The sequence below is a fragment of the Trematomus bernacchii genome, unplaced genomic scaffold, assembly GCF_902827165.1.
Source record: "Trematomus bernacchii unplaced genomic scaffold, fTreBer1.1, whole genome shotgun sequence".
NCBI classification, from domain to species: Eukaryota; Metazoa; Chordata; class Actinopteri; order Perciformes; family Nototheniidae; genus Trematomus; species Trematomus bernacchii.
Window position 1 is genome coordinate 2,438,400 of NW_022987771.1, and position 14,059 is coordinate 2,452,458.

The 14,059-nt window shown below is 36.8% G+C and overlaps 2 protein-coding genes across 4 annotated transcripts; both read right to left on the reverse strand.

Annotated features, from left to right (window-relative positions):
• On the reverse strand, positions 1-4,937 carry LOC117496853 (interferon-inducible GTPase 5-like). The gene is made up of 5 exons (XM_034148665.1): positions 4,826-4,937; positions 3,867-4,432; positions 3,435-3,555; positions 1,353-1,918; positions 1-1,041 (listed from the first exon to the last, which is right to left on the reverse strand). Exons 2-5 carry the CDS (start codon positions 4,423-4,425, stop codon positions 404-406), a joined length of 1,884 nt encoding a protein of 627 aa, XP_034004556.1. The 5' UTR covers positions 4,426-4,432; positions 4,826-4,937; the 3' UTR covers positions 1-403.
• A 5,992-nt stretch (positions 4,938-10,929) lies between these two features.
• On the reverse strand, positions 10,930-13,867 carry LOC117496858 (uncharacterized protein C9orf85 homolog). 3 transcript variants are annotated; one of them, XM_034148671.1, is made up of 5 exons: positions 13,666-13,867; positions 13,185-13,291; positions 12,479-12,592; positions 11,878-11,948; positions 10,930-11,790 (listed from the first exon to the last, which is right to left on the reverse strand). In XM_034148671.1, the coding sequence occupies exons 1-5, from the start codon at positions 13,765-13,767 to the stop codon at positions 11,612-11,614; spliced, it is 573 nt and encodes a 190-aa protein (XP_034004562.1). In that variant the 5' UTR covers positions 13,768-13,867; the 3' UTR covers positions 10,930-11,611. The 3 variants fall into 3 exon arrangements, with proteins under 3 accessions (XP_034004562.1, XP_034004561.1, XP_034004560.1); XM_034148670.1 differs by having other exon boundaries at positions 10,930-11,826; XM_034148669.1 differs by having other exon boundaries at positions 10,930-11,948.
• Between the last annotated feature and the right edge of the window lie 192 nt (positions 13,868-14,059).

A 14,059-nucleotide genomic window follows, 5' to 3' on the forward strand; every position in this document is an offset into this window, starting at 1 on the left:
TACGATACATTTCCAAGTTTTTATTTAAGAAAGAGTTTTTTTTTAAACCACAAAAGTAATTCTACAGTGTTTTGCATTAAACAGTCTTATACAATAAAGTAAATGTTTTTGTATTGAAAGGATACCAGGGCATGTTTTAATGTGCTTTCAAGCTATACAAGATTTGTCACTACATATGCATTAATATCAGTTAAACACAACCTACAATGAGGCCATTGGATGGAATGATCAACTACAAAACTTATATTTTATTGTTCAGCTAGGATACAAGATTATTATTTGCTTGATTTTTTAAAAATACAATGCAATGCAATCCCCTCACACAATTATTACAAAATGTCTTGAGTAGAATGCAGTTTTATATGTGACATTAAGTGCCATTGCTGTTCACTTTAAAATATCATCAACCAGAGCTGTTTGAACCCAGGGCCTTTATGAATACCCTCTCAGCATCCTCAGCGAGCATGTTGAGGAAATCCTTGAGAGCTTTGTAGGTGCGGGTAAAAGATAAGGTCATTGTTACTGGTATTCCTATTAATGGAATCAATCTGGACACTTCCTCTGCTACCAGTGAAGCAACTTGAAACCCTGACAGTACCAGCAGTTTCATAATGAGCTCTTTGTTTATTACATTTACGGACAGTTTTGAGGTCGTCACTGCTCTGAGATCAGTCAAAGGCACACCTGATTTAAGAGCAAGATTTTCCATTGACTTGCTATCAAGACCAAAAGTATGTTTGTACTCATTGGTGGCTTCAACCAGAATGGCTATATCAACTGCAAAAGAGATCCAAGGAACTGGTACAGCTGCTGTGAGTGCAGATAAAGAAGCAAGGTACTTTATTTTTGCCTTGAGAGCTTCTTTCTTCTTGCAGATGATCTCAAAATGAACATTGGGCATGGCTAACAGCAGAGTGTCTCTCTTGTGTTCAGGAAGCTCTCTCTCCAGGGTCTTTGTTAACAGGTGGAAGTCATACAGGTGGAGATCAAAGCTGGACACCAGGAAGACTTGTGGAGACTCAATCTTGTGTTTTAGAAGACCTGCGTCACACACACAGAACAGCAAAGTTAATTCAAGATGATGAAATTGAAACCAAGTTAGAAAAATTCCCAGCAACTATCAGCAGGACAGACAAAAAAATGGGTTATTTGTTTAAAATCTGAGAGGATGATCGGTCACATGAACAAACCATTAATGCAGTATTCAAACAACTCATTTTATAAACTTTTATAAACCTTGTAAGCTCCTGTAACGTAAAACGTTTGTTGTTTTAAAATTAAACAGTGTCTATTTGTGACCCTTGTTGCCAAATATTTGAGGTTTTAGGCATGTGTCATTTCTCCAAACTTACCATCAACGCAGTTTTCTCTTATGATTGAAAGAGTCTTTTCTGCATTGAACTCGCTCTGAGTTTCTTCTTCATCCCGCATGTTCTGGTCAATCTTTGAGCGAACAAAGTAGAACTTCTTCTTCATCTTCTGGATCTCCAGAGCAAGTTTCACATCATTTTCTCTGAAGCGATCAGCTGAGATGATGATGAAGAAGTCAAATCTTTCAAAGCCAACCTGCTCCAGGTACTTGGCAGCTGGAAAATTGGTGGTGCCAATACCAGGAAGATCCCACAGTGTAACATTGGGAAAGTTTGGATGGGGGTATGATTTGACCTCCATGGTGGTTTCTACACAACCAGTAGGGGCTGCTGCATCACTCTTATCCTTCTTGTGTAAGCCTCTAAAGGCGTTAACAAAGGTGGATTTACCAGAGCCATCCTCTCCTGTGATGGCGATGTTTAGTTGAATGTTATCCCGCTCTTCCAAATAAGTCTTGATCTTTGCAACTGCTGCGGGGACATTGGATTGCAGCAATTCTTTAAATGTATTTATGTCTTCTTTACCAAATGGATCCCCCATAGCTCTCCTTGAAAAATAAAAATAAACAGAATGTCATCTCACTATTTTCATTTGGTGACCTGAGCATTTAAAAAGACATCCTGTTTAATCAAACTTACAGAAACAATGAGTTTGATAATAACACAATTACAATATCCAAACTTTACATAAAAATCAGCCTGTCCTCCTACAAAAAACGACCATATAGATCGATTGTTCAGCAGTTTCTTACGACCCAGAGTCACGTTTTAAAGTGTAGCACCTCTAGTGGTCGTGTAAGAAACAACATGCTCCCGTTGATTGCAAACGCTCCGGAGATTCTTTTATTCACAAATAACCCGCTCTGGAAAATCCTAAATTGTGCAATAGTTTGGCCATTAAAACCCTTTTTGATTAGATTTCTAGCGAGAAGTGTATATAGTACTTTTATAATCTACGTCCAGTGGATGTGTAGGATCTATAGTTTGATAGATATACGAAGATGATTTGAGGTCACGCCAGGAGAACGTCTATATGTGGCAGCTTCCATGTGAAGTTAGCGTCAACCCTCACGGGGTGAAAACAGTATTTCCGGTCTCGAAGTTTTCATAATAAAACTAGAAGTATTCCCCACACTGTCAAATGATTACACAGTGATATCTGCATTACTCATCCACTAAAAAACATCAGTTTATCCTTGTTAATTACACAATATTGATTGGTTTAAATTGTGTACAATGCTTTTGTGTTTTTAACCTTCGATTCGGAGAAACAAATAGTTTTTTCTGAGTTTAGACACTACAGAGTTTCCGAAGACACTAAACTACCCAGAATCCCCAGCTATCGTTTAGGACTACAACATCCGCCTTGCTTTACAAACCCCGTGATTAGTCCTCAAGCTCTGTGATTGGATGTTGGAGTGGAAGTGCGACAAGGTTACGCCGAGCGTCAAACAGCTCTTTGAAATGGAATGGAACCACGGCAGACTATCCCAGCCCCCCCCCCCCCTAGAACTACACATGCTGGCTATTGTGTGTTTCGCAACATGTTCTATGGCACGTCTCTACGGGAATTGTAGTTTTAAAAGACGTTTTCGTATTTCCCACAATTAGAAGTTGCCAGTATTAAACTGTGTATACCCCTGGAGGTTTAGGGGATACGAAACACAGTGGTGTTATCAAATTTAATACATATAATTAATAAATGGGTGAAATTTGCTTGTGTCCATAATGGGCAGCATTAATATACCCACATGACAGCTAAGGTCAGAAGAGCTTTAATTAACAGCTGGTCTTATGTCTGTGACCCCTCCTGTTGTTCATTGATAAGCCTGAAACATGCACTTGTCAAGGTTCAGAGGCACATTTTTGCAAATATGGCAGTAGCCATCGATCATCTTAAGATAAGATAAGATAAGATAAGATATACTTTATTGATCCCAAGTTGGGAAATGTTTTTGTTACAGCAGCATGTACTACTTTGTTCTTCTCCACTACAATTCTGATTCCATAGATGTGTTCCCATCACCCAAAACCCCTGACTATTCTCTCAACTCAGTATATTACATCTTGTGTGCAGGAAGTTCTCTCTCCAGGGTCTTTGTTAACAGGTGGAAGTCATACAGGTGGAGATCAAAGCTGGACACCAGGAAGACTTGTGGAGACTCAATCTTGAGTTTTAGAAGACCTGTGTCACACACACAGAACAGAAAAGTTAATTCAAGAGGATGACATTGAAACCAAGTTAGAAAAATTCCCAGCAACTATCAGTAGGACAGACAAAACAATTGGTTGTTTGTTTAAAATCTGAGAGGATGATCGGTCACATGAACAAACCATTAATGCAGTATTCAAACAACTCGTTTCATAAACTTTTATAAACCTTGTAAGCTCCTGTAAAGTAAAACGTTTGTTGTTTTAAAATTAAACAGTGTCTACTTTTGACCCTTGTTGCCAAAGATTTTAGGTTTTAGGCATGTGTCATTTCGCCAAACTTACCATCAACGCAGTTTTCTCTTATGATTGAAAGAGTCTTTTCTGCATTGAACTCTCTCTGAATTTGTTCCTCTGCCCGCATGTTCTCATCAATCTTTGAGCGAACAAAGTAGAACTTCTTCTTCATCTTCTGGATCTCCAGAGCAAGTTTCCCATCATTTTCTCTGAAGCGATCAGCTGAGATGATGATGAAGAAGTCAAATCTTTCAAAGCCAACACGCTCCAGGTACTTGGCAGCTGGAAAATTGGTGGTGCCAATACCAGGAAGATCCCACAGTGTAACATTGGGAAAGTTTGGATGGGGGTATGATTTGACCTCCATGGTGGTTTCTACACAACCAGTAGGGGCTGCTGCATCACTCTTATCCTTCTTGTCTAAGCCTCTAAAGGCGTTAACAAAGGTGGATTTACCAGAGCCACCCTCTCCTGTGATGGCGATGTTTAGTGGAATGTTATCCCGCTCTTCCAAATAAGCCTTGATCTTTGCAACTGCTGCGGGGACATTGGATTGCAGCAATTCTTTAAATGTATTTATGTCTTCTTTACCAAATGGATCCCCCATAGCTCTCCTTGAAAAATAAAAATAAACAGAATGTCATCTCACTATTTTCATTTGGTGACCTGAGCATTTAAAAAGACATCCTGTTTAATCAAACTTACAGAAACAATGAGTTTGATAATAACACCATTGCAATATCCAAACTTTACATAAAAATATGTGTTTTCTAATAAACTGTGGAGTCTACAATGAAAGCTTAAGAACTGTCCTAAAACCCTAGAATAGCCATTGTGAACTCAAGATTCTTAATAGGCTATAAAAAAACAAAAAGTCAAAGCACAAAAGATAAGCATGCAAGGAGTGAGCAAAAGTCACACATATTGACTGGATAGTAAACGGTTGCAACTCTAACAGTCAGAAACAATTAATTTGATTAAACATTCATTTGAAATATATGCCTTACCGTATGATGCACCTGCAACTTTGAAACTCAGCAAGAAAGTTGAACTTCTTTGCTGCGCTGTTGTATGGGTTCACATTTTAAAGAGTTCCGCCCCTTAGACACTCAATGAAGTGGCCAATTAAACCTTCTCCTGCAGTGAGTGACAGAATCTAAACCAATCAGTGTTCATCGTGTTTCCTTTCTTTTTCCTTGTTCAGTTAAAGCAGCTGATTTACAAGAAATGCATAGAGGAGGGGTCTGTTTACAGAGCACATACCTTATCAAAGGTTTCACTTTATGGAGACCTTTATTACGTGGAAATGTGGCTTGTTGGAAACAAATGCTGTCTCATAATATATCCTGCAATAAAGACACAGAATATATTTTAATCTAATCATGAATATTCTTGTACTTTCTGTGAATGAGAAGAACAAACATATCATTTGTTCTATCCGTGTCTGTCTGATGTTGAACATCTTAAAATGCAAAACTGAGCAAAAACTATAACTTCATAAAATACATTTTAATGTGTTTCAAAGGCGATGGGAGAGAAAAATATATTTGTATTTGTTTTTGTAGCCAGATGTCCTGGTGTTGTGAGGAAAAAGGCGACATAAACTTTTATTTATAAAAAAAATGTATTGTAGGTTTTGGATGCCTTAAGTTTTCAGGTTGTTTTAAGTGTTTTTTAAGTTTGGCCTTTGCAAACGGTTACTAGGCTCTATTAAGGTTGGATTTTGCAGACGATTACTACATTAAATAGGTGTAACCTAGCAGTTGCTATCTTCATTAACAGAAAGCAGTGGCAAGAGATAACTCATTTGTAACTCACTCAAGCGACATTTATATGGTTCATTCTTTATTCAAATGTGTCCAGCAAAGTAGAGTGTAAGAATTTGATTAGATTATTAAATAATTAATCATTGTTATTGTATTATGTTTAGAAGTTGATAGGAGAGAAAAAGGGGGCAAGGGAGGGGCTTTTTTTGCCTCACGACATTTCAGTGACTACATTAAACCCATGTAGATTATATATATATATATATATATATATATATACATATACATATATAGTTAATTTTGCTCATTGCAATATTCCACATCTATAAGAAGATCATAATAAATATGACTATAAAACTAGGCTCTATTAAGGTTGGATTTTGCAGACGATTACTACATTAAATAGGTGTAACCTAGCAGTTGCTATCTTCATGAACAGAAAGCAGTGGCAAGAAATAACTCATTTGTAACTCACTCAAGCGACATTTATATGGTTCATTCTGTATTCAAAAGTGTCCATCCTTTTGAGCACGGACTCTGTGGTTTCCTGCTTCAATGCACCTCATGTGACCATGCTGGCTTTTACATCTTCAACAGTGCAAGTTATAAAAAACAAAGAATGATAAACCTGAAGCAATATAAACTGTAATGAACATGTACTTATTTATATACTTATTTAAACATTGAATGTCACATTACACATCACATGACATACCACAGGTCCTTTGCAGGTCTCATTCTCGTAAACATTTTTTTCCTGGCAAAAATGAGCACACTAATTAAGATGAAAAAAAGACAATTGATAATTGTATTGACAGTCTAGCCTCCCCTCTGAGCCTCTAGGTTTGCTTTAGACGGGAGACTCTTAGCCCAGGTCATTCACCGTACTGCTCCAGTCTCCCTCAAGCTCTCTGGTAACCATCACAAGATGTTCTCCCTGTACGTTATCCCCTAACCCATGTCACCACTCATCTTAGGTTTTCCTTGGTTAAAACTTCACAACTCTCCCATAGACTGGCTTAACTCATCCATGTTAATTGACGTTTATTCTGTCACTCACATTGTTTGTACTCTGCAGTTCGTGCCACAGTCACTATCCAAACCAATTGATCTCACCTCCGTAAACTCTGAATATCACAACCTCCAGGAGGTTTTTAGCAAGGACCGCACATTATCTTTACTACCACACATGTCAGGCCCTATGACTGTTCCATAGATTTGCTAGATAGACTTCCCTTCTAGCAAGCTGTACAATCTTTCAAGGCCAGAAAAAGAGGCCATGGAGAGGTTCATATCTGACTCTCTTGCTGCTTGTCTCATTCGTCCTTCCTCATCTCCGATAATACGCCCTTTTATTGATTACAGAGGTCTTAATTGATTGATACATTTTATTTCGAACAAGTAAAATAAATAATTACAAAACAAATGTTGCAGTGCATAGTCATGTAAGAGAAATCAAAAACAAAAAATGACATTTACAACAACAACAGCATTAGCAACATAAACAGTGCCACATCTAGTGTTCGAAAAGGAGTGAGAAGAAGTATAATTTATTTAATCTCACCCCCTTGTCCCTAAAGGATTTATTTATAATCTATAATCTGCAATAATTACCATTATTATTCATTATTATTGTTATTATTATTATTAATCTGCTTTACCTGTTGGTTGACATATATGCATATACACAAATGTACATATACATACACACACATACACATATATACATGCACATATACATATACACACATACATACTCACACATATACACATATACACATACACATAGTCAAACACCTTCCCCATCCCTGTACCTCGAGAAAATAATGTATCTGTATTTCCTTTTGAACTGGTTATTGTCTGGACATTGCTTTAGCTCCACATTCACACTGTTCCATAGTCTCACTCCACAGGCTGAGATACAAAAAGTTCTTCTGGTTGTACGGACCCTATACATTTCAAATTGAAATTGTCTCCTTGAACTATATCCCCCCACTCGTTGAGTGAATACTTTTTGGATGTTTCCTGGTAAAACGTTATTATTTGCCTTAAACATGATTTGTGCCGTTTGGAATTCTACCAGGTCTGTACATTTTAACAATTTTGACTGCAGGAATAATTCGTTAGTGTGATCAAGGTATTTGGCATTGTGAATGATTCATATGGCTTTTTTTTGTAGAATAGATACTGCATGTATAGAACTTTTGTAGTTATTTCCCCAGCTTTCAGCACAGTAATTCAGATATGGTAAGACTAGTGAACAGTAGAGAATGTGAAGTGATTTCTGATCTAGAACTTGTTTGACTTTGTTTAGTATGGAAATGCTTCTTGACAGCTTTGATTGTATATGTTTTATGTGTAATTTCCAACTTATTGTGTCATCTAGGAGGTAGGAGGCGTGTGGCAAAGTGGGGCAGCATTACTTTTGTTTTACTCAAGTTTAATGATAGTTTATTTTTGTCAAACCATGTTTTTAATTTGTGCATTTCATTTTATATGTTCTCCACTAGCTGTTCTAAATTCTCCCCAGAACAGAATATATTTGTATCATCAGCAAACAAAACTAGCCTCAGTACATTGGATACTCTACAGATGTCATTGATGTACAGTATAAACAATTTAGGACCCAACACTGACCCCTGGGGGACACCACAAGCAATGTCCAAACATGAAGAACAGTCATTTCCCAACTTCACATACTGCTGTCTATTGCTTAAATAGCTTTTAATCCAGTCTAAAACTATACCCCTGATACCATACCTTTCTAATTTATATACTAGGATGTCATGGTTGATTGTGTCAAAAGCTTTTTTAATATCTATAAAAATCCCTACTGCATATTTGTTGTGTTCAAGGGCATCTGTGATATCCTCAATTGATTCCATAATTGCCAGTGATGTTGATCTGTTTGATCTGAATCCGTATTGACTGTCCGTGATTCATTTGTGCTTTTCTATGAATGTGTCCGGTCTGTTGTTGAATACTTTTTCTAGTATTTTTGGAAATTGGGGAAGTAAAGAGATAGGTCTGTCCTTCCAGCTGGAAATAGATTGATTCTGTTAAAAGCTTTTACTCTTCATTAAATAACACAACTTTGGTTTAAACTTGTAGATTTGTTTGTTTCTTAGCAGATGATGATTAAGTGTGGAATTTCCTACACTCTAAACTTCAGATTATGAGACAATATTAATGAATTGTGTTATGCTATTTACTTTCTGTTAATAGAATAGTTACCATATCTAACATATTTTTATTTAACTTTAGATTCAGTTTCTTTAAGCAAAGTAGAGTGTAAGAATTTGATTATATTATTAAATAATTAATCATTGTTATTGTATTATGTTTAGAAGTTGATAGGAGAGAAAAAGGGGGCAAGGGAGGGGCTTTTTTTGCCTCACGACATTTCAGTGACTACATTAAACCCATGTAGATTATATATATTTATATATATATATACATATATAGTTAATTTTGCTCCTTGCAATATTCCACATCTATAAGAAGATCATAAGAAAGATGACTATAAAAAAACATTATGAATAAAAAGACAAAATGAAAAGGCAATAGAAACTAATTGCAATTGTTTTATCATTTATAAAGTATCTTAGCCCGCTAGCCAGATGTCCTGGTGTTGTGAGGAAAAAGGAGACATAAACTTTTTTTTATTGTAGGTTTTGGATACCAACCCTCTATCGCATGACTTTTTATTTTGGGAGGAAAAAAATGTTTCACCATGTGTTTTAGGAGCTTATGGGTCCCTGATATTATGTGTGACCCCTCCACACCCCTCAACCAGGGGTTGGTTTGTTGCCTCAGGGCAACAATGTGCGAGGGTATTGAAACACCAAGGATTTCTGAAAGTTGTGTTTCAAATTTGAGACATGAACATTTTCTACAGTGCCCTGCCCAACAAGAGAGCTCGCCATAGCAAGGAGTAACCGGGCCTGATTTCTCAGTCCATCTTTTCACTACTCAGTACTCTCCATGGCGGGCACCAGAAATGTGTCACTCCTGATGCATGACCAATCATTGGCACCTATATGTTATAACATTTCCTCATAGCATATTTTATCAGCTCTGTACATCTTTATAATGGGGTAATACTGTATTAGAGTGGTTATATCTGAAAAGGCTGACTTTAAATAGGGACATTATATAAATCAAGTTAGTTTTATATTTGCTAATGTAAGGGTTTCATTTTTTGGGTATTAATTTAGCAAAAGCAGGGTATTATTTTTGGCTTATCCTATTGCACGGTAATGTGGTACTAAAGGGCGAAAAAAAAGGCAATATTAAGCAAGAACATAAACAAGAAACAATTTATCTTTGTTTACCTTTTTAAACGCCCTTTTGAAAAACATTTAAAACCAATAGACCAGCTTCTATTTCAGTAAATCTGTTGCTTGGAACAGAGTCAACATTAATCCAGTCATGAGAGTAAAAGCAGAACAGAGCCATGTGATATACATCAGGAATTTATCAATACCGATGCTTCATATCTATCCCCAGGGGTTCAGTTGGGATTTGTTGTGTGGGGGGGCTCTGTCTTGAAGGTGGTGTGTGTGACCATGACATTACATGTTACTTGTTAGACGCTTTTATCCAAAGCGACTTACATACTCAAGACTGTGGGCAATCCCCACAGGAGCAATTTGGGGTGAAGTGTCTTGCAGGACACAACGACATGCTGACTGCAGTGGGGTTTGAACCTGTGCCCTCCTGATCCGAACACCAACGCACTAGTGCACTGCCCCACACGCCTCCATGACCATATGTATGGCCAAAATGATTACGGTTATTTTGATCAATGTTGAGGATCTTTTTCAATATTATTCATTGGAAAATAAAATAAGTGAAACAAATGTTTGTATTGTACTTTGACAGAACACTGCTTTTATTTCCATCCAGTCCGATTCTACCACTGTCAATATACCGGTTTGTAAATATACTCTGAACAATCAGGTACTTGCACCAATTTAGTACTGGTTTTTGATACCCATCCCTATTATTCTGTGACAAAAAGTGTAAATGGCAGCTTAAAATAATAACAATTTGTTTACATCATGCACGATCATTTTCTTCTAGATAAGTGTATGACTGCATCACAGCACTCTGCAGAGAAGCTGTAGCAGTGAACAAAATGTAAGGCTTCAATAATGCTGTGTTTTATCATTGGAATGTGAACACAATGGAGGTGAAAGATGTAACGGTTTTTAAAGTGGCGAAGTTACAAAGCTGTAGTGGTGGAGTGGAGCGTTCCACAATGTGTTGGGCAGTAACACAAAAACATTGAAGATGGGTGTTGGGAATAACTTTTAAAAAATGTGAGACATAAACCATACGAGTCATTTTGAGGAACATGTTATACTTTTATTTGCAATAAAAATAAAATGGTATTGTATGATTTCCTTGTCCGAGATGTGTTTCTAATATGTAGCTGATGCTCAGTCATATACGTGCATAAAACACTTATTATAACACAATCCAATTTTCTTCTGAATCAAACTTCAGGCTCTAAAGTTGAATCAACAGCTATTTGATGCAGGATGCTTGTATTAGACTAAGAGCAACTGATAAGTAGTCCTCTGAGGGTAAATATAGGTAAATATAGATCGTGCATGACAGGCTCAATATTTCAGAGTCAGTTCATGCAAAGCCTCAACTTCTGCTTTCAGTGAAACTTCAAGTCTCTATTAATTCAGTGATGTGAGAAGTTCGGTAGTTTGGAAACATACAATTCAAATGAATGTCATTAATGTACATGTTTTAATTACAGTACACTTATCCAGCTGGCAGGCAATCTTTGAAAAATAATCTGGCGAATATGTTCTAATTTTTTTGTTTGTTTCTTTAAATCAGAAAAGTCAGAAGATAGTGAAACATTTTGGTCCGTGTTCACCAAAGATACACAGTGAATTAGTTGGTAGCTTTTGTTAACTGAACTCAAACTAGGAACTTTTTGTATTAGATTTGGTTAGCTGGGGGTATGTCACCTCTCAAATCTCATACTTCACTTTAAACTCGTCCTTAGTCATTAAATCTGACTCGGAGTCGGGACACATCTGGGAGATCATCAGACGTGTTCTGCGTCTTCTTTGAGCCACTATGCAAGTCCTCTCTCTCTTCATCATCATCACTGTCCGAGTCATCCAAGTCCTTCTTCGCTCGTACTCGCACTTTCTTTTTCTGTTCAACAACTTTTTCATCTTTCTCTTCTCCTTTTTCTATTTCTTTTTCTTCATCTTTCTCTTCTCCTTTTTCTTCATCTTTCTCTTCTCCTCCTTTTTCTTCATCTTTCTCTTCTCCTTTTACTTCTCCTTGTCCTCCTTCTTCTTCATCATTATTGTCCCCTTCTGAGTTAATTCTGCACAGTGAGAGAACAAAATAAGTTAGATTTAGTGGCATCTGCGACTTTAAGTCTTACATGAGCAATGGCAAAATGATTGAGTGTTAAGGGCATTAAATGGAGAAGTAAAGACTGGAGCTCAAATGTTGTCATTAGTTGTTAAGACTAGGTTGCAATACATCCTTTTGTCCACAAGATGGAATACTTGCAGTAGAATTCACTGAATGTGCTTGACGGATATACTGTACATATTAACAATGTTAAGTAACTTAATAACATACATACGATGTAGTCCTCCTTGCAGATAAAGAACCACATCTCATGCACACTGTGTAACGACACATGCTATGAATGGCTCATTAAGGAGCAACTACTGGCAATTTGGGAATGAAACGCATTGGCTCTGAAGTAATAGATTATCCCAATCTCAAGCAGCAAAGTTGATAATGTACTTAAGGTCAGAACAGAGAATGTAATTATCTATTTTACCCATGAATCTGCACACAGACAACATATACACACACAAAAAAAATATATGATGCACTCACGGAATAACAATTTTCTCTTTCTTCCCACACTTGCAGCAGATGTCTAGCTCCAGAGAACAGGGCTTACAGAGGATGTGGTATGCATCCTTCACTGTCCTCTGAGCACACTTGATACTGAAACAAGAACAACATACAAGCAGAAAGGTGATTCATTTTAGAATTGTAACCAAGCACAAATACCAAAATGCTTAACTAAACATATAAATAGGTAACACACATCTTGTTATAAAAAAGTGTAATACAATTGTTAATTGTACATTAACACGGAAAATCATCGCCGCTGTAAACTGTCTCAGACTACTGGTTTACACGAATAACTGCAGTGAATATACAAAGAATAGCACTGAAAATATTCAAAAAATGTTGACAATTTGGGTACTTTGTGATGGATGCACATAATCTAGAGTTACCCATTCATTTCCTATGGCGGTCATTTCAGACAGGGAACACCATAGGTGTAACAAAGTTGACTAAACCACTCAAAATTCAATGAAAGTGATGATCAACCATGTTGTCGGTTTAAATGCCTACTGGGGAGGATATCATAAGGCAACACAATATTCATTGTTGATGAAAGAAGTACAGATGTCAGATTTGACCCAAAAACAGGAGGGTTCAAAATAAATTGAATAGAAATAGGCATAGACAGTAAATATATACAAACTTGTATCAGCAGTAAATCAAAGTGTACCTTAAGCTTACTTACCATTTTTTGGGTTGTGTCAGTGACTTGTACTTGTTGTACCTTACTCTCCACTCCAGAACACCCTTACAGTGTTTACAGAGCCCATCGTGGATCTTGGAGTTTGCTTTCTGTAATTCACAAAAGCAGAGTGATGGTGAACGTGTTGTAATGAAATGTTATAAAATAGCTTTGCCAAAACAGCATGCTTGTATGATTGTTATTGATAATAATGACCAAAGCCGAAAAGGTCCATTGCAAAAATCTGAATTTTACTTTTTATACACGATTTGTTCACAATGCTAACGCAATTTGGTTTCAGGATGGCTACAGACAAACAAAAGTTAAAATAAAACCTTGTCTCCTAAAAGGTCTCAACACAACAGCATGTTGCTAACTCTATATCAATACACAATTTCACATTGAATGCATTTAAAGTGTCTTTAGTTGAGCATAGTATGTATGCTAGCTAGCTACACAGGACTGTTTTCTTCACGGTTCATACCTGCACTTGTACAGTCGCTCCGTACTTGTTGTTTACGAAGGCCGTGTTGTTTTTATGCTTCTGAGCTCGCGAACGAGAGACATTACCTTTTTGAGAACTCATTTTATTTCCCAATTGTTTTAGATACACATGTTATGTCGGTATACAATTCCGAAAAGCATGCTGAAGAGAGAGCTACCCCGGAAGTAGTACGAGCACGTGATGAAACGTCATGAGGTCAAAACTTAAAAACACGAATCTTCCACTTTTTGTCAAAAGGGGTTAGATTAAAGAAAATAAGAACACATTCTAGATTAAAAATAGATAACGGGAACTAACTTTAGTGTACTTAAGAAACTTATTTTAAGAAAATGACGTCACCTGATTGAACATTAGAAACACCCCAATCGTGTCT

Bases quoted from the DNA above. Each gene is read 5' to 3' on its own strand.
- LOC117496858 (XM_034148669.1), bottom strand. From the start codon at position 13,767: ATGAGTTCTCAAAAAGGTAATGTCTCTCGTTCGCGAGCTCAGAAGCAT. The intron at 13,292-13,665 runs GTATGAACCGTG...TGTGAATTACAG, and splicing joins GAGCGACTGTACAAGTGCAG to AAAGCAAACTCCAAGATCCA. The intron at 11,949-12,478 runs GTGAGTGCATCA...CTCACTGTGCAG, and splicing joins AAAGAGAAAATTGTTATTCC to AATTAACTCAGAAGGGGACA.
- LOC117496853 (XM_034148665.1), bottom strand. From the start codon at position 4,425: ATGGGGGATCCATTTGGTAAAGAAGACATAAATACATTTAAAGAATTG. The intron at 3,556-3,866 runs GTAAGTTTGGCG...TGTGTGACACAG, and splicing joins AAGAGAAAACTGCGTTGATG to GTCTTCTAAAACTCAAGATT. The intron at 1,042-1,352 runs GTAAGTTTGGAG...TGTGTGACGCAG, and splicing joins AAGAGAAAACTGCGTTGATG to GTCTTCTAAAACACAAGATT.